This window comes from Amblyraja radiata, chromosome 9 (genome assembly GCF_010909765.2).
Source record: "Amblyraja radiata isolate CabotCenter1 chromosome 9, sAmbRad1.1.pri, whole genome shotgun sequence".
Taxonomy (NCBI): Eukaryota; Metazoa; Chordata; class Chondrichthyes; order Rajiformes; family Rajidae; genus Amblyraja; species Amblyraja radiata.
In genome coordinates, this window is record NC_045964.1 from 36,123,829 (window position 1) to 36,145,119 (window position 21,291).

Sequence of the window (21,291 nt, forward strand, 5' to 3'; positions counted from 1 at the left end):
AAGCATGTCAGATTTGTTCGTAGTGATTTACAAATTCCTTATGTGTAAATTCCCATTTCCAAAACTAGTAATGTGGGCACTGCCTGTACATAGTTATGGACTGTAAGGCTCTGGCAAGTTACAGCTTTTGGCTTGGTGTTCCTATAATTGTGTGTTCTGAGGTTCAGTGAAAAGCTTTTTTGTGTGTGTGCTATTCAATGAAATCAGATCATCACAAGTAGAATCAGGTCATACACAAGTACAACAGGTTGTTATCAGGCTTTCGACCACTTCTCTCATAAAGTTAGGGTATTGTTTGATCCACCTCTATCCCATTGTGGATATTGGACTTTGTCACTGGAACTGGTGTGCTACAATGCTGAGAACTACATTATGCATTCAGTATCTTTCTCTTTGCTCTACCTATTGTACTCTAGTTCGGCTTGATATCTATAGTATTATCTGATTTGAATGATAGCATGCAAAACTAAGTTTTTCACTGTATCTCGGTACACGTGACAATAATAAACCTAATTCTAGTGTAAAGAAAAAATATTAGAGTGCAGAACATAGTTTACAGCATTGTCGCGTTACAATTACAGAGAAAATGTCAAGTGTCCACAATGAGGTAGGTTGGAAGATCTGGACCACAAGCTTTGGGAAGGCTGAGCAAAATTGCACCAGTCACATAAATACCACAGAGCGAGGAAGGGGTTGTCTATCCTGCAGCAAAAAACTCACTTCCTGCCATCCTAAATCCTTACCAACATAAATCAGGAATATGGAATATTCTGCACCCATATCGCTGGTATCTTCCACACTGAAGACTGATGCAAAAATCTTATTCAGTTTATCCACCATTTCTTTGTATCCCATTATTATCTCTCCAGCATCATTTTCCAGCAGACCAACATCCACTTTTTGGTATCCTTTTTTTTTTACATTGTTGACTAGCTTACCCTTCTAGGACCGAGATGAGAAAATCATTTTTTACACAGAGTGGTGAATTTGTGGAATTCTCTGCCACAGAAGGTAGTTGAGGCCAGTTCATTGGCTATATTTAAGAGGGAGTTAGATGTGGCCCCTGTGGCTAAAGGGATCAGGGGGTATGGAGAGAAGGCAGGGATGGGATACTGAAGCTGGATGATCAGCCATGATCATATCGAATGGCGGTGCAGGCTCGAAGGGCCGAATGGCCTACTCCTGCACCTATTTTCTATGTTTCTATGTTTACCCTCATTGTCATCTTTTCTCCCCTTATTGCTTTTCTAGTTGTCTTCTGTCGGTTTATAAGTGCCTGCCAATCCTCTAGCTTCCCACTCATCTTTGCAATATTATATGCCTTCTCTTCTGCTTTTATGCTATTTTTGACCTCATTTGACAGCCAGTGGTCTCATTCTCAACTTGGTACATTTCTTCCATTTTGGAATGAAAAGAACCTGCTTCTTCCAAAATACTCCTAAAAGCTCCTGCCATTTCTGCTCCACCACCATTCCTGCTATGATCCCCTTCCAGTCAAATTTAGCCAGCTCCATCCTCATACCTCTGTAGTTATCCTTACTCAACAGTAATACTGATGCATCAAATTTCAGTGTCTCCCTCTCAAACTGCAGGATGAATTATATCCTATTATGACCACTGCCTCCTAGGGATTCCTTCACCTTAAGCTCCCTAATCAAGTATTTTTCACTGCACAACACCAAATCCAGTATTGTCTTTTCTCTAGTGGCATCAACCACAAGCTGCTCTTAGAAACCATCTCGTAGGCATCCTACAAATTCCTTCCCTTGGGATCCAGTACCAACCTGATTTTCCCAGTCTACTTGCATATTGAAATCCCCATGACCACTGTAACATCATCTTTCCTACATGGACTTTCTGTGCATGCCACCTTGGAGAAACTATAAAAAGGAGGCAAATTTAAAGAGGATATCCGAAAGTTCCAACCAGCTGACTGAATCAAAGACTTTGGCATGGTCAAAAAAGGCCCTGTGTTACAGTTGGTGTTACCCCCTTTATTTCTTTTGATTGCTGTGTGAAGATCCATGACTCTAGTTGGACAGAATACGCACTGTGATACAGGATGCAACCAACCATTTGAGGTAAACAGTTAAGGAAGATCCTAGCAGTGGCTTTCCCTTCGATGGACACCAGCAAGACCCCTCTGTAGTTATCACTGAAAGAATTGACTCCAGTCTTGAAGGTGCTCACAATTACAACATCCCCTGTGTTCACAAATGCAGTTGTGGATTTGTAACTGTACTTCACCATTGAGTTTCCGGTTTGTAAGCAGGGATACTCCATAATACTAAGGCCTTAGATATGGGTTTCTTGTTGTCAAGAATGGTTGTAAGGCTTCTAATAGACTGCCATGAGATGGCATCAACAGCAATCATGTCAAGGACAGTGTTGTTGTTATGGAGGTCTTTCTAATGGGTATTCCACACTGTCTTTGATGAGTTCATTCCTGTTCCTGCCTTAGCAGCTTGCCAATAATCACAAGTGTAGGTTCTTGAGTGCTGAGAAATCCATCTGCAACCACATAACCTAATTCCCAAGACATGCAGAATCGTAGGTTAATTGGCTTCTGTAAATTGCTCCTAGTGTGCGGGGTACAAAAGTGGGATAGCACAGAATTAGTGTACAGGTGATCGATAGTTGACGGTGGGCCAAAGGGCTGGTTTCCATTCTGTGTCTCTAAACTACCCCACCAGATAAGAGGTGGAATCACCTGGACTACTCTGACTGAATCCTTTGGACCTCTAACCCCCAAGGACAAAGGTAGCAAGCACAAGGGAACACCACCACTTGCACTTCATCTTCAAGACATACACCCTTCTGACTTGGACTTTACAGAACTCAGAACAGGTGAAAAAGACTGCAGCAAATCAAGAAGTGGCTCATAATGCCAATTTCCCCCACAAAATCTTTAAAAATGAACTAACAATCATAAAAAGATACCTGATAAAAGAATATGCAACTCTGATTACGAATCATGTAAAAACATGCATTTTCTGAGCCATTACAAAAATTATTGAAGAATGTTATTTTTGTTCAGAAATTCATAGAATAAAGCGAATATTGATTGAACAAGGCTCACTACTCATTTGCAATTTGAAATATTAAAATATTGTGGTCATTATACATCACTCCGCATCCCCATTCCTTCCATTTCTACAAAAGCTACCCACCCGGTATGGAATCATTTCCATAGACATCCAGGACCTATGTTATAAAAATGACCTTACTTCACGTGCATGTGCCTCATTTAATGATTTTTCACTGAAGGACATCAGAGATATTGCTCTCATCACAGGTGGATGTCAAGGCGTAATAACAGAAAAACTAGGAAAAACATTTATCTCCGGTGACAGTAACTCTAAAGCAAATCATGGCAATATGTCTACTGCCTCATCTATTCAAACAAGGCACATTTGATTATATGATTTAAAGTTGCACTAACAAAATGCCAATTCATAACGTGTGTGTGTGTGTGTGTATATATATATATATATATAAAATGTGTGTGTGTGTGTGTGTGTGTGTATATATATATTATATGTGTATATATATATATTTATCCATTTATCTATCTATCTATCTATCTATATATATATATATATAGATAAATGGATAAATAAATGGATAGATAAATAAATATATAAATACACGGATAAATAGATATATAAATAAATGGATAGATGTGTGTGTGTGTATGTGTATGTGTGCGGATCGATATATATATATATATAATATCATAATATATAGATCTATCTATAATTATATATATATATATAATATCGATATATATATATAATATATAGATATATATATAATATATATAATATATATAAGCTTATGATATATATAATATAATTTTATATTATTATTGCATACTAGAAACAATATTAATAAATCTTAAGGAAAATATAATTCATCTTACTTGCATAAATCTGTTGAGTCTTGCGTTCCTAAGGAGTACAATATTGAACTAATTCTACTGTTGTCATCAGCCACACCTGAAAAGAAAAATCATGTACAGTTATTCAATAAAGATATCACAGCAACTTATCAGAAAATGCAGACAGCTCAACAAGTCTATTTGTGTGCTTAACTTCCAATCCACATATGCCTGAAACCAATCTAAATCTTATTTCCTTTCCCAATTTTTGCACCACTCAATTAACAACTAGCTCCATAAATATTCTTAAAATACCAAAAATGCCTCATACAACAATGCTGCAAGTTTCTCATGAATTAGTTGAAATCAATTATGTCGAACTGAATCAATATCAATGTAATATTGGGCATGATCAGGCTACAGGGTAATCTGCTGCTCTTGAAATAATCACCAGTTATCTGCACTGCATATGTCAATGGTTTCCAGACTGCAGTGTGTGTGCAATTTACAGCATGGAAGTGTGGAACATGCTGGAGGCACCATGTCCAGGAGCATTCTGTAATATATGGAACTGAAATAATTCACATTTGGCTCCTCAGCTTTAAGCCAGCCAGAAATGGCACACTCTATGCACCCCCATTCATTTGACTGAAAAGTGAGTTTGCTTTTGTGAGAAAAAAAAATAATGCACATTAAATGGAATTATTAACATGGGACAAACCCTTCTGACTGCACAGGTTGCCACAAGAATATCCAAACATGCCAGGACAAAACATTAACTTTTGCTATCTTTGCCTCACATGGGTTACCTATCTTTACAGAAAGACTGCAGCAGCAAGGTACTATGAACAAATAATAATGGGCAGTGTGATCTGGTCCAACAAATTAGGAATTACTTTATCTCTAAACAAATTAAGCAGGAACAATGAACTTCGTAGTAGTTCCTGTTCACATTTTCTCACTAATGACTTTCTCCACAGGAATAATTAAAATGCTATAAAAAGATATATAAAGATGTGAAAATGAACAAATGTTTTAACTTGATATAATCTGCATATGTAATTGCCTTGCATTCCATAACATCATAAAAAATAGAGGTACTTACTTTTATGTGATTTTGTCAATTTGTCAACTTTGACAGCTGCATCCTTTATTCTGTTATTATATTCTAGGAGAAAGGTTTTCTCGTGCTCGAAGAAATCATCAACATCCTAGAAATATTTAATATTTAGTTTAAACACAATATGGAATTAAAACATTACTTGCTGAAACAAGAGCGACTGTTAATTGGCCTCTCTGTAAATTGCCCCTAGAGTGTAGGGAGTGGCTGCGAAACTGGGATAACAGAACTAGTGTGAACGGATGATTGATTGTCAGCACGAACTCGGTGGGCCAAATAGCCTGTTTCCATGCTGTATCTCTACACTTAACATTCCAATAGCTGTATGCTTTCACGGATCTGTACACAATTCTGTATAGGGAGGTGACCGTTATTGTTGCCGTGCAACGCCTTCTGAAGTACGTGGTGAACGTCAGGTAAGCACTTAATATGGCTGCCAGTGCAGCTGGCCCGTCTTCTGTCCCAGCATCCAGACTCCACGCTGACTGGTTCCACACTCGCCGACCCCGGGTCGTCTGTCCCCCCGTGTGGGGGTGAATCACCCCGGTGTGTGGGTTGGGGTCCGGGGGTGAATCACCTCGTGTAGAGGTGGGGGTCGGGGGCGGGGATGAATCATCCAGGTGCGTGGGTCCGGGGGTTGGGAGGTGAATCACCCCAGTGTGTGGGTCGGGTGCCAGTGCAGCGTGGTCAGTGACTCTGGGTTGGCGGAGGGACCAGACTGTCCCCAACTCTGCTGCAGCTGACATGGACGTTGCCGGGTTTATGGCCCCGTGTGTCTGCTGCCCGGAGCCACGGCCCCGCTCCACCCGGCCCCATGTGTGTGGGCGCTGCCGACCCACAGCTTGACACAGTGCTGCCGCACAGGGGGTGACGAGGCAGAGGGCGGCCGTGGCTGGACAGCGCTGACCCCGGGGAGAGAGTAGTGGCTGTCTAGAGGGATCCGCTCCTTCGGCCGTTTGCACCTTGGTGCTCGGGTTCAGACTGGAGGGTGACTCCAGCCCCAGGCGGACGTGGGCCGGCACTTGCCCTCAATCCGCCGGCACGCTACTCTTTCGCAAGTCAGTGAACAGCAGTGATTTTGGCGGTTTTCTCTCACGGATACCCCTATTTCCACAATTTTTTACAGCTCACAAACTGACCATTTTGGCGCTTTTTAACAGGTAAGAAAGTACGTGTTTCGTGTGTTACCAGTGTATGCCAGAAGCTACCATGTACTCCGGAAGGATCAAGCTGCTCCGTGCATCACACCCTTTGACCCAATGACCTTACATGCACCACCCCCCCCCCCCCCCCAGGCTCAAATCGCTAACTAGTCAAGGCCAAATTCTGCCATTTTTATTATGATCCACACAAAACAAAATTTAAGTCATATTCGTTCTAATGCTCTATGTAAATACATATATCATGATGTGAAATTTACAGACTAATATTTTTCATTAATATTTCTGGATATTAAAAACAACCTGTATTGGGAGAATGTCATTAACAAAACGAGGACTGCTGTACACCAAATGGTACAATAATCCAGGAAGGAGTAGAAAGGATAATCAGAAGTTTGATCAAAAATGTTGGAGGAAGGGGACAGCAATATGGAATGGTTTACAGAAGAACAAGGAAGACAACAATTGAAAATTTTTAGACAAACGCATCAATTTACTTGTGACTGAAGTCAGAGGAATGTGGCCTTTGGAAGATAAAATAAAGCTTCAGAATAGGTCAAAAACTGGTTGTGACATATTTGTGTAAAGATTTTATGTCTCACATGTTGGGTGTAAGTCATAAGGGGCAGAATTAATAGGCGAGCAGGAGTAAACTCCAGGACGGAATACAGATATCAAGATTTGAACAAGTTAGGATTTTCTGGAACCCAGAGAGGTCTTTGTCAGAATAATCATTTGTAAATAATAAGGGCATTAGGAGTTCCAAAACACTGAGCAGCTGAAGGTTAGAAGATGATAAAAAAAATGTTTTTAGTTATAGCTCAGCAAATAGTACAATCTAGAGAAACCAATAACACAACTATTAAATTAATACATGTTCAAAAGAACAGAAATATTGTTTTTACAAGTAAATACTGATCTTACAAGTAAATTTAGAAATGTTTGTCTAACTCAGGTTTACACATTTTCAACCTATTAATCAAACCTTGATGTAGCTAAATTCTCTCTCCTGCCTTTTTGCTAGTCTATTGTAGTGTGTCTTCTTTATAAGCAGCAGCTACCTCACAGATACAAATCTTCAATACTTCCACTAAAAAAAAGAGATAATAGACCTAAAGCAATCTTGTGGTAAAAAGCAATAGCCATTGCACTAATAGAGAAAGGTCAGTTTAATTGAATAATGGTTAATTTAATTGAAGGTTAATTTAATTGAATAATGTCAAAATATTTACACTCATCCATAGAATTGCAATAGTTATTTGTATTCAAATATATTTTAGAACTCATACATTAAAATATTTTTCGCCTTTGTAATTTAATCCCAATTAAGCAGAAAATGCCATTAAAAAATGACATGTGAATTGATACTTCTAAAAAATATTTAAAGAAAATTAGGCACTATTCAACAAATGCCTGGCAGACATGATATAAACCAAAATTCACTTATCACCTTTACATTTAACTGTTCACCTTTGGGTTTTTTTTGTAGAAAGAAAGCTCAAACATCTGTACTTCTTCTACATCACTAGATTGATATTTGGCATGTCGCCGAATAATCCATCGCTTCTACAGATGTAAAGAGCATTCTGACTGACTGCATCAAAGCCTAATTCAGTAATTCAAACACTTAAGAACAAAGGAGGTTGCAGAAACCATCACTGATATTTACTTTCCCCACTGAAGGAATCTAGAGTAAATGCCATCTCAAGAAAACATCTAATATCAAAAGCCCACATTACCCTGGCCATGCTCTCATCTCACTCCTATCACTGGGAAGAATGTACCAGGTACCAGAATGTCTGAGAGCCATTACCTTCAGATTAAAGCTTTTGAACCCATCCTGCACAACCCCAACTACAACCACAACTCAGCACTGAACTACTATGGACTTTACACCACTAAGGTTGCACTGTGTACTTTGGCTTGGACTATTATGGTCTGGTGTACATAGAATATCTGATAATGTATTTATATTTATATTTTGTGTTGTTTTCACTAAGCTTACAAAGCTTCAACAAATTGGACTTTCATTGTTCTGGTCCTGGTGCATTTGGCAATTACATACTCTTGCAATTGGATATTATGATTATGTAATAATATGCATGTATTGAGCATGGATGTATTCTTTACAAAAGGAAAACCATATTATAATTGCATATCTTTCTTTTGAAATTTGACAAAATTCTATTATAAAGGTTACAAATGGGCCACTAATCCTACACTGGTATATATCGGAGTGGCGGCGCTGCCCTGGCAGCAGCGGCTCACCGGCAGTCCCGTTTGTTTGTGTTTTTTGTGATGTTTATTTCGTTTTGGTTAGTCTAGTTTTTGGTTCTTAGTTTTGTGTTTTAGGGGGGGGGGGGGGTTGAAACGGGGTTTGCAGTCTCTCCCTGCGGGGGAATACGACTTTTTTGTCGTATTCCCCTTCTCTGCCTCCGTCTGCGCTGAGGCCTAATGGAGCTGGCGACCTCGAGGCTCCGGAGGCAGAGCCCGTCAGGACTCGCCCTGAGCTCGCTCCCGTGAGGGCGGTCCGGCTCAGGGCTGGAACAGTGCTCCCGTGAGAGGTTGTGACGCTCCCGTGAGGGCGGGCAGCCCGAGGGTGGAACGAGGCTCCCGTCGGAGCGGCCGAGCTCGGGGAGGTGCGGCGCTCGCAGCCCGAGGGAGGTTCGGCGCCCATGTCGGGGCGGCCCGGCCCGAGGGAGAAGCGACGCCCAAGTCGGGGCGGCCCGGCCAGAGGGGGAAGCGACGCCCAAGTCGGGGCAGCCCGGCCAGAGGGAGAAGCGACGCCCAAGTCGGGGCGGCCCGGCCAGAGGGAGAAGCGACGCCCAAGTCGGGGCGGCCCGGCCAGAGGGAGGTTCGGCGCCCATGTCGGGGCGGCCCAGCCCGAGGCTGAAGACGGTACGGTACTCACGTGAGGGTGGCTGGGACGGTGTTCTGGCGGTGGTGGCCTGAGTCCGGGGTTCGGCCGCGGGCCAGCGGCTGCAGGACTGGTGGGCGGCAGCTTCGACCACCCCGTGTTTGAGCCGCGGGACTGATTTGTAACATCGCCCGGGGGGTATCGCCTCAGCGCAGAGGGAGAAGAGGAGGAAAGAGACTGCAGACCTAAAACTTTTGCCTCCATCACAGTGAGGAGATGCTGGGTGGACTCACTGTGGTGGATGTTAATATGTGTTTATTGTTGTTTTTATTGTATTGTATGTATGACTGCTGAAATTTCGTTCAGACTTCGGTCTGAATGACAATAAAGGCTATCTATCTATCTATCTATATTTACTGCAAAAGCGACCTGATTTTGAGACCAAGGTGATGGGTAAAGTAGATGACTCAATCTACATAAATCTCTAGCAAGTGGAAGGTATTAGTACATCAAGGGAAGTTGGTGGTTCCCTTCCAGCCATCTCCTCTGCTAAAATCACTTCCTGAATCATCCATAGGTTCTTTGTTTTGTTAGTTATATGTTCAGATATTAGTTAAGGTCTACAGATATTTTAATGCTTGAAAAGCATTAGTGCCTGAATAAAATGTTTTAACGCTACTACTGGACATGGCAAATCATTGAGAATTCAGTGATCCTACAGGTATTATCAATTGTATGTAGATGAAACAAAGAACTGCAGATGATGGTTAATACACAAAAGGACACAAAGTGCTGGAGTAATTCAGTGGGTCAGGCAGCATCTTTGGAGAACATGGATAAGTGATGTTGGGATCCTTTTTCAGACTGATTCAGTCTGCTGAGTTGCTCCAGCACTGTGTTGTTTCACCTTAAAACTAGGCGCTGCTGCCACCAACAAACCCTTGTTGCAGGGGAGGAAGCCATACGGTGACTGAGCATGTCCTGTCGGTGGCAGCGGGCTGAAGAAAGCCCCAGGAGCTATAATGTGAACCGCAACAACAGCCTTATCAACTGAACCATGCGGTGGGTGAATGGCTTGCTGTAGCATCTTGCGAGCTGGGGGTGGCATCGGAAGCCAAGGCTGTAAGTGGAGGTGCAAACTGGGAGTGGGGTCGGCACGTCCGTCCGCTATATCCAAAATCCATTATAAAGGGAGACAGACACGAAGTATTGGAGTAACTCAGCAGGTCAGGCAGCTTCTCTGGAAAAAAAAGATGGGTGTCGTTTCTGGTCGGAACCCTTCTTCAGACTGAAAGTCGAGGGGAGGGAACTGGAGGTCGGAAAAGGCCAGAACAAATGACCATGGAACCCATAATGGCCTATTGTTGGCTGTGGATGTCGTGATAATGAAAGGATACAAAGCTGCGACCTGTGGACCTGGTAGGACGACTAGGGTGGAGGGGTGGGGGAAAATAAGTATAGTAGGGGTTACTTGACATTAGAGAAATTACCGTTCATACCACTGTGTTGTAAGCTGCCCAAGCAAAATACGAGGCGCTGATCCTCCAATTTGCATGTGGCTTCACTCTGGCAGTGGAGGCAGCCCAGGACAGAAAGGTCATTATGGGAAAGGGAGTTAAAATGCTTGCCAACCAAGAGATCACATAGGCCAAAGCAGACTGGGCATAAGTGTGCAGTGAAACAATCGTCCATTGTTTCGCCCGATATATAGGAGCCCACACCGAGAACAACGGATACAGTAGGTGAGGTTGGAGGAGGTGCAAGTCAACCTCTGCCTCACCCGATAGGATTGTCAGAACCCTGGATGGAGTCGAAGGAGGCTGTATAAGGACAGGTGATGCATCTCCTGTGGTTGCAGGGGAAAGTTCCTGGGGAGGGGGTGGATTGGGTGGGAAGGGATGAGTGAACCAGGGATTTGCGGAGGGAACGGTCTCTGTGGAAAGCAGAAAGGGGTGTTATAAAGGGGGCTGTTAAAACAAGGGTTTATTATATTCTTTTTCCCATCCATGTGGCCTGAAATAAAAACAAAGTACAACAACTTTGCTTTATGGGGTTTCCATCGGCAGCAAGATTCACATGTCTAGAAAAGGCAAAAGTAAGTGGATTGCCATATAGTGTCATTTGGATACTAATAATGCCTGCTTACTATTTAAGGTTTTATAATACAAATGAGTTTTTTTAAACTTTACAATTCAAAAACATAAACGCACCTTAACACCCGCAACAAGAACTTCATCAGCCGACTTTACCACATTCTTAAAGAAATCTTCCAGTTTCTCTTTTTTATTTTTTCCTCGAATACTCAGCTTAAAAAAAAAGTAAATACTGTTACCATTGTATAACACTGCATTTTCTGAAGTACCCCTCGTGTAATGTGCAACTTACCCAACATTTTAATTTTAGTTACATTTTCTAACAGTATTTCTCAATTTTTAAAAAACATCAAATGGTAAGGAGTAAAGATTAAGACAAGCCTTAGTTCTTGATCATTAACTCCAAATAAAGGTGCAGACATTGGTATCAAGCTGATCCTCCCTTCTATCCAGTGTTAGTATTAATCCAGATAGATGGCAACAGATTCTAAAGGTATGCAAACCTGCAAAACCCGCCATAATATGTATAAATCATCTTTTAGACAACAGTGACAAGACCAACACAATACTTCACCAATCGAGCTCCATTTATTTTTCTCACAGGCTTAACTCCCCTCTGATGTGGGAAAGAACTAAGTTTATTAAGCATTTTGAGTTTTAATCTAAGCAAATCCTTAAAAGCAATAAAATAGACAATCTTCCTAGTTTCTATCAATTTCAATGTATAACCTTCAAGGAGTGGGCATCTAGCTTTTCCAGAACTACCCTGGCCATTAACCGTTCAAAACGAAAGATCCTAAATATTGGTGGGTTCATGTGAGGATGTTGCTGAACTAATCTTTCATCTTTTAGTTGGAACCCTATGTAATATGTTTTGAGTATATATTGTTGGCATAATTTAGCAGTTATTACAAAAACAATAATACCAAAGCATGTTGCTCCACTTGTATGTTTAGCCAGATTTAACAAAAGAATAATTTGACAAAGATTGCTGGTGAACCCAAGTAATTCATACCGAGATTATTATCCATTCTTAACTTAGAGGTGCCAAATCCAACAATTATGTTGGAAATCAGTAAATGTTCTACAGAATGTCAAAGCATCAAAAGTAATCATCGTTCCATCACCAAAGACCCGAGCATGTACTAAAATCACATTCCAAGCACAAAAACTATGGCATGTAATTCCGCACATGGATGTGGGACTCAGCCCATTGATTGCAATGCCCAATTACCCGGGAATTACCTTTTCCACATACAGAGAGCCAAGGGAGCTGACCTCCCACATCCTGCATGACAAAAAGGCCCGAGGTAAGGACGAAAGCCCAGAAAGTCCTGAAGACATTGTCAAAAGCTTCTTGAACTATATTTGACTACCTCTGATGAGAACTTTGAAACACCAACAAAGATCTTCTTGAATGCCTCATTCAAATGAGTAAAGCACAAAAGTGCTGGAGGAACTCAGTGGGTCAGGCTGTCCATTCCCTCGACAGATGCTGACCTGCCGAGTTCTTCAAGCACTAAGTATTTAGCCCAAGATTCCAGCAACTGTAGATCATCATTCAAATAAGTGTCTTAATTCAAATGAGTGTTGTAGTTAGTATTGTAACTAGTCCTGGCATTACGACATGGAACCATTGTCGCATCTAAAAAGCTTGTGACAGAGATCCATATTTGCCCAAACTGCTGAAAAACAAGACGAGCTGGACCATTATCAACAGAAAGCCTATAGTTTCCAAAGAAACCAGGTGCTGACAGTTAATTTGCCATGGTCCACCATCCATAACCATTACCAAAATACAGCCATAATATCATGCCTTTATTAACTGCAGAATCTTCATAAATTAGTTGAAGGTAAAATTAATCTTTTAAACATATACTATATATAAAAGACCTTATAAAGTAAACTGAACTCACATCTTGATTATATTCCAAGAATACATGAAAGTTTAAGTCATTTCGTAGAACTGGATGTGCAGCTACACGACACAAGAATACTTCGTGCATGGCAACAGTTTTCTTGAATATAGCCAGGTACTCACTGTAAAATGAAAAGTTAAATGTTACTATTAGCAATTGCACAGCAAGATATTGGCTATACATTTAATCCACTTGTTTAATGTACATGGTATATCATACTCACGCTTCAAGTTCTTGTTTCATCTTTGTGAATTCTTCCTTCGTCATTGATCCTTCTCCTTCCCCAAGTTTCTGCAGTTTATCTCTTGAAGCATCAAAGTCAGGCTTTGGAGGTGCTGGTGGGATCTGTCGAAATATTCAGTTTCTATTATTTATTTACTTAATTTTTTTGTGTTGTTCCACTTTTGGCTTACTGGACGAAATGTTGCTACAAATGAACCAGCCTTCACTGTCATATCAAATTTATCTTTTAAGTTGAAATATCAAATGGTACAGAGGCACTTTTGTGGCCATTGTTTTTTTAAATGAAACTCTCCTTGCACATTGAGTTTCTTTCATTATTTTCTGCCCACATTATTGAATATCCTTGAAAATAAAAGTTCAATATCTTTGTATTAAACTGCTTTAGCTCCCTGCGCCATAAAGAAAAAACATGGAGTAATTAAACTGGTTTGTCAGAGTAATTTTCCCCATTTCCTAGTACTCTCCCCATTTCCTAATATTTAAAAACAGAATCCTAAAAGTTCAGATTTTTTGTTTAAAATTGTTTACACCAATTAACAGGATTTAATCATAATTGTCACCAGCTCCCCCCACCCGCCCTCCACATTTCCTCATCCTTGATGCATCCCTGTTCTCTAGATTAATTCCACTTTGTTTCTTTTACTCAAATTGTCGAATCTGCTTGAGTGCCTAAAGTACTAGTGATTCATTCTGCTCGTAATTGTTCATAAAAATTATATTTGCCAAGTAAATTGCAATGCATCATATAACAAGTGCCCCCATACCCAATCAACTCAATTATTCCTGGGAAATTAAGGCTCAATGGCAGAACAGGACAGGACATATTTCTTGACACATTCATGACAAAGCTCAGCAGCTAATTCAAATATTTTCTTCAGTTTGATATTTCAAAATATCTTTACAAATAACAGGGAGGACAGCAGCACAATGCCAGAGAGTAGAGTTCGATCCTGACTACAGGTGCTGTCTGTGCGGATTTTGTAGTTTTCCCTGTGGCCGCGTGTTTTCTACGGGTGCTCTGGTTTCCTCCTACATTCCAAAGTGTTGCAGGTTTGCAGGTTATTTAGCTTATGTAAATTGCCCCTCGTGCATTGGATGCGAAAGTGGAACAACATAGAACTAGTGTCGGAATGATTAATGGTCGACGTGGACTTGGTGGGCGGAAGGGCCTGCTTCCATGCTATATCGCTAAACTTTAAATTACTCTGGTATCCTGCATTAATAGAAAAACAATAGTAAAGGTGTCATGATATAAATAGCAGTGTGTTACTGATAACACAACTGGTTTCAGCAACCTGGCAACGGCCTCTTCCCTCTTTACCGCTAGGCCAGAAACTTGGTTGAGAGCTCAGCCTTGGTACTCCCACAGCAATTAAATAAATTGATTGAAAGGTACAGCGTGGAAACAGGCCCTTCGACCCACCAAGTCCATGCCGACCATCAATCACTTGCCCACACTAGTGTGCTATACTACTTTCTCATCCACTCCATATACACCAGGCAATTTACAGCTGCCAATTACCCTGGAAGCCTACACATCTTTGGGATATTGGAGGAAATCAGAGGACCCGGAGGAAACCCACGCAGTACATGGAGAACATGCAGACTCCACATAGACAATGCCCAAGGTCTGGATCGAACCCGGTCTTTGGCAGTGTGAAATGGATAGTGATCTCAATGCCATTTTGATTGGTATAGTGAGCCACCAAGGCAATGTGCTATAGCTGCTTTTGAGCACCATTATTGGAAAGGCCTGGGCAATTAGTACTGCTGGTTAATGCTAATTCACTGGATGCACCCTATCAAGCACAGTGAGTGCTGATATTGCTGGGGATTACAAGATCGACAGTCTGTTCCATCTGTTGGCAGATTCTATAATTACCTCCAATGGATACAACAGAAGCCACCGTCTCCTCCACTGTGTAGTTGCACAGCTCTCCCCAGCATAGAGATTTCCTTTGACAACTCAATTGTTGCCAGGGCACACCCATAATACCATATCCCAGCTCTAATCAGATCAGAGTGGAGATTGCCTGAAACCTGCTGCCAAAGGAGGTGATGGAAGTAGATACTATAATGGATATGCAGGGAATGAATCACAAGAAGACAGAGATTAGTCTAAATTAGCATCATGTTCGGCACAGACATTGTGTGCTGAAGGGCTTCTCCTGTGCTGTATTGTTCTACGGTCCATCTATGAGTGTTCAGAGTTCAAGCTCAAGAGCCCCATGATGAATTAGTATTCTGCGGGGTAGTGGTAAGTGTCAACTTTAAACCTGGTTCAGTTCAAACATTAAAAGTCAATAAGGTAAAGAATATTGTTTTGTATTAATCATCTATTTAATTTCAAAAACACTTACCACATAGCCAGCATACTCTTCATTTTCAACAAAAGCATCATGAAGCCAGACAAATTCTTCATGCTGACGAACTACAGAAAATTCATCTTGTTTGAAATTAGGGAGGGTACTCTGCAAGGATACAAGCACACAGCAAGTCACTATTTATCCTTGTACTGTTTTAAAGAGAAAAAGGATACTTTGGTAGGTGCTATAAACCTTGAAAGAAATCCTTTACTCTCAGCAAAAAAGCTGACACGCATAATTGTCAAGAATTTTAATATAACAAACTTGCATTTGTGTTTTATTTAAAAAATATTTAATATTGGTGATAAAGATCAGTAAGTCAGGAATGGGACTAAAACATTTGAAAAGAGATGCTTTCGGAATTTTCTTAAAGCAGGGGCTGGGAGGAGCAAGGAATTAGAGGATGAATGGAATTGTTAACTTTTCAATGGATAAATGGAGGAGATTGGGAGCAATCTTGCATTGGATTATGTCAAATAGATTATATAAATCAGATTTATTTTAAAGAAAATTTGGCATTCATAAAACCCTTTTGACAAACTACAACATCCTGGAAATCAAAACATTCTGCAACCAATGGAGTAGTTTTGAAACATAATCACTGTTGCATTTGTAAGAAATCTGAACAAATCAAAGAGAGCAAGTTTCCACAAACAGCAATTTTGTGATGATGATCAGATAATGTGCATACATATGAGTTTGATTGATTGGCTCAGTACCAATGATAACTCTCCTGCACTGGAATCTTGTTCACATTAGAGAATCAATAGTTGGTTTAAGTTTAATCCCAAAAGAAGCACCTTTAAAGTTGTTATATAATTAATTGAATCATCAATCCCGGGAATTGGCCTTGTATCCACAATGTTAAAGAAGTTGTGCCTGGTGATCAGGTATCTAAATAAGACTATAAGGAATTTGAAAATACATGCACCAATGTTGAAATTAATTCACATAACATAAAGAGGTAAATATAGCAAGACAAGGACAGAAGGTAGTCAAAAATGCTGGAGAAATTCAGTGGGTGAGGCAGCATCTATGGAGCGAAGGAAATAGAGAGGTTAGAGTGAGACAGGGGAGTGGAGAAGTTGAGGCGGTTGATGTCCCTCCGGCAGTTCTCCACTCCCGTCTCACTCCTCTCCCCCCCCCTGAATGTACAGCTCTCCACTCACTCTGCACCAACCCAGACTGCGTGATCAAACCCGCTGTCAAGGGAGGCGCCGTGGTAGTCTGGCGTGTTGATCTCTACAAGGCTGAGGCCACGCGCCAACTCTGACACCTCCTCCTATTTATCCTTGGACCATGTCCCCACAGACGAGCACCAGGCCACCATCTCTAGCACCATCACTGACCATCCACTCCGGCTCCCTGCCCTCCCAAGCCTCCAACCTCATCGTTCCCCAGCGCCGCACAGCCTGATTTTACCTTCTCCCCAAAATCCACAAACCTGACTGTCTTGGCAGACCTATTGTTTCTGCCTGTTTGTGTCCTACCAGACATTTCCACATACCTCGACTCCATCCTATCCCCCCTGGTTGAATCCCTCCCTCCCTATGTCCAAGACACCTCACACGCTCATCATCGACTCCAGGACTTCCGTTTTCTAGGCCCCCACTCCCTCATCTTCACCATGGACGTCCAGTCACTCTACACCTCCATCCCCCACCAGGAGGCTCAAAGCCCTCCATTTCTTCCTTGACCGGAGAACCAAACAATCCCCGTCTACTGATACTCTCCTCGGCATAACGGAGCTGGTCCTTACCCTTAATAACTTTTTGTTTGACTCCTCCCATTTCCTCCAAATACAAGGCGTAGCTATCGGCACGCCCATGGGCCCTAGCTATGCCTGCCTCTTTGTTGGGTACGTCGAACAAGCGTTGTTCGAGACGTACCAGGGCCCTATCCCCGAACTCTACCTCCGCTACATCGACGACTGCATTGGTGCTACCTCCTGCACCCACACACAACTGACAGACTTCAACCATTTCACCACTAACTTCCATCCGGCATTCACCTGGACCATTTCCGACATTTCCCTATCATTACTTGACCTCACTATCTCCATCGTAGGTGATGGACTACTGACCGACATCCAATATAAACCCACTGACTCCCATGGCTATCTGGACTACACTTCTTCCCACCCTGCTTCCTGTAAGGACTCTATCCCCTACTCCCAATTCCTCCGTCTACGCCACATCTGCACCCAGGATGAGGTGTTCCACACCAGGGCATTGGAGATGTCCTTATTCTTCAGGGAGCTGGGGTTCCCCTCTTCTACCATAGATGAGGCTCTCACCAGGGTCTCTTCTATACCCCGTGACTCTGCTCTCACTCCCCATCCCCCAACTCGTAACAAGGGCAGAGTCCCCCTTGTCTTCACCTTCCAACCTACCAGCCGCCACATACAACAAATAATCCTCCAAATAATTTTCGCCATCTCCAACGTGATCCCACCACTTGCCACATTTTCCCATCTCCTCCCCTGTCTGCTTTCCGCAGAGACCGCTCCCTCCGTAACTCCCTGGTCAATTCGTCCCTTCCCACCCAAACCACCCCCCTCTCCGGGCACTTTCCCCTGCAACCGCAAGAAATACTACACTTGTCGCTTTACCTCCCCCCTTGACTCCATTCAAGGACCAAGCAGTCTTTCCAGGTGCGGCAGAGGTTCACCAGCACCTCCTCCAACCTCATCTATTGCATCCGCTGCTCTAGATCGGTGTCTATTGTCAGCTGCTCTACATCGGTGAGACCAAGTGTAGGCTTGGCGATCGCTTCGCCGAACACCTCTGCTCGGTTCACAAAATCCAACCTGATCTCCCGGTGGCTCAGCACTTCAAGTCCCCCTCCCATTCCGAATCTGACCTTTCTGTCCTGGGCCTCCTCCGTGGCCAGAGTGAGGACCACCGTAAATTGGAGGAGTAGCACCTCATATTTCGCTTAGGCAGTTTGCACCCCAGCATTATGAACATTGACTTCTCTCATTTCAGGTAGTCCTTACTTTCTCCTCCCCTTCTCAGCTCTCCCTCAGCCCTCTGGCTCCACCTACCTCTTCCTTTCTTCCTCCCGCCCCCCCCCCCCCACCCCACCCTCACATCAGTCTGAAGAAGGGTTTCGACCCGAAACGTTGCCTATTTCCTTCGCTCCATAGATGCTGCCTCACCCGCTGAGTTTCTCCAGCATTTTTGTCTACCTTCCAGCATCTGCAGTTCCTTCTTAAACAAGACAAGGACATAGTTGAATTTTGGTTTAGTTATAGATTAAACACTATATTTTGTGGATAAAAGGGGTAACTAACTTGAATTTTCATTTTCAAGTTGAAGATATACAGTAATTAATTTTAAAGTGGATTGATTTTCTGTTGCTGATTACATACAAAGTGTAACTATTTTGATTTAAACAAAGGATTGACATTTGTGGATCATAAAGCTATCGTACGTAACAAACAAGAATTCTTATCCCAAGGGTGCACATAAACTATAAAATCAAAAATACTTGAAAACTTTTTATAAGGATGCAACATAGCATATCATGATTACATATCCAAATTAAAGTGGCCTCGCTTCAAAAGTGCTTTGTACACAGCAAGTCACTCACCCATGAAATATGTAGCAGTACCTGAATATTCAGACACGAAATGCAAGTACTGAGAGCTTTTGGAGGAATCAATTGCTGAAGGTAAACATTGAAACTCGGTAGAAAAACATTAAACCTATTGCGTTTAGTACAATTTTAGAAAAAATACAGGTCAGTTAAAGTGCTAATTTTTCATCTTAAATGTTAATCCCTTTACCTTTGTGTGAACTGTAAATTTAACTTTATCTCTTTCACTAAGAGCATCAGAAATGTCAACCTGAAGAGTGCCATCTGTTTGAAGATCCACATTGATTGGTCTAGGCTGAAAGGGGAAAAAAAACACAAACTGAGCCTCAAAATGTACAAAGAAATTGACATTTTTCAATAAAAATAAAATATGAATTCATACATTTTGGGAATAAAAATGGGGGGAAAAGCACAATTCTTAAATGGTAGGGTTTCAAACTGGCATAAGGAAGCATAAGCGAGTTTGGCAAGAGATAAATTAAAATGTCACTAAAAATGTCAAGACAACAATAACGAAAAGGCAAGTTAATTTTTTTTTAAACTGAGGCATTAAGAAGTCAAAAGCAGGAACTTGGGCTTTAACAAGTGGGTAGTGGTATACATGGTTTGGATTCAGCTATTGCAAGAAAGATACAAAAGGAACACAAAATGCAGAACACATTTACTCAGAAACTCTCAAATATGAGGTAATATAATTAAGTGTTATGCAAAGTTGGAATTTTATCATTTGATTCAAGTTTATTGAGGTTGAAACACAAAAAACTGCAAAAAGTATACTAAAGCAGAAAATGCTGCAAGTACTCAGATCAGGCATATATCAGTGGAGGCAATTAATGCTCGAGTTCAACGATCTTTCACCAGAACGTTCTCATGAAACTGATCATCAAACTGAAATCTTAACCTTGTCTTTCACTGACTATGCTGCACGGGATGCTGCATATTTCCAGCAATTTTTTTGTTTTAATTTATTATTGCAGAATGATAGGCTCTTAAAGATAGCAGTCAGGGGATATGGGGAGAAAGGAGGAACGGGGTACTGATTGTGGATGATCAGCCATGATCACAATGAATGGCTGGTTCGAAGGGCCTACTCCGTCACCTATTGTATATTGACTAATAAAGATCTTCAAAATAACGAATCTAATCATCAATCATGGTGGGGTCATTTCCATTTACTGTTAACAATAATTAAAAAAAACAAATTTTACTAATCACAAAAAGGATCAAGGTAGACTGCTTCAAATTTTACTGACCAGGTCCATCTTTTCAGAGGAAAATTATGTAGCTGCTGGAACCACAATGACATATATTAAGGGAGCATCTCTTGAAAACATCCAGTGAATTGGCCTCCACTGCCTTCTGTGGCAGAGAATTCCACAGATTCATAACTCTCTGGGTGAAGAAAGGTTTCCTCATCTCAGTCCTAAATGGCCTACCGCTTATTCTTAAACTGTGACCCCTGGTCCTGGACTCCCCTAACATCAGGAACATTTTTCCTGCATCTGGCCTGTCCAATCCTTTAAGAATTTTATATGTTTCTATAAGGTTCCCTCTCATCCTTCTAAATTCCAGTGAATACAAGCCCAGTCGACCCATTCTTTCAGCATATGTCAGTCCGGGAATTAACCTGGTGAACCTACGCTGCACTCCCTCAATAGCAATAATGTCCTTCCTCGAATTAGGAGACCAAAATTGTACACAATACTCCAGGTGCGGTCTCACCAGGGCCCTAAACAACTGCAGTAGGATCTCCTTGCTCCTAAACTCAAATTCTCTCGAAATGAACGGCAACACGCCTTTAGCTTTCTTCACTGCCTGCTGTACCTGCATGCTTACTTTCAGTGACTGATGTACAAGCACACCCAGGTTTTGTTGCACCTCCCCTTTTCCTAATCTGACACCATTCAGATAATAATCTGCCTTCCTGCTCTTCCCACCAAAGTGGACAACCTCACATTTATCCACATTATACTGCATCTGCCACACATCTGCCCACTCACCCAACCTGCAGCCTCATAGCACCCTCCTCGCAACTCTCATTGCCATCCAGCTT

General features: G+C 41.7%; 1 protein-coding gene across 2 annotated transcripts in view; it reads right to left on the bottom strand.

Moving 5' to 3' along the window:
• The window catches only part of snx6 (sorting nexin 6), a 50,831-nt gene that overhangs the window by 20,273 nt on the left and 9,267 nt on the right, over window positions 1-21,291 (bottom strand). For both annotated transcript variants that reach the window (XM_033027113.1, XM_033027112.1), the window contains exons 3-9: window positions 19,429-19,533; window positions 15,633-15,743; window positions 13,253-13,374; window positions 13,027-13,150; window positions 11,228-11,323; window positions 4,986-5,091; window positions 3,923-3,998 (exon numbers count right to left, since the gene is read on the bottom strand). In XM_033027113.1, coding sequence (XP_032883004.1) covers window positions 3,923-3,998; window positions 4,986-5,091; window positions 11,228-11,323; window positions 13,027-13,150; window positions 13,253-13,374; window positions 15,633-15,743; window positions 19,429-19,533 — 740 coding nt within the window. The remainder of the gene's footprint in view (window positions 1-3,922; window positions 3,999-4,985; window positions 5,092-11,227; window positions 11,324-13,026; window positions 13,151-13,252; window positions 13,375-15,632; window positions 15,744-19,428; window positions 19,534-21,291) is intronic.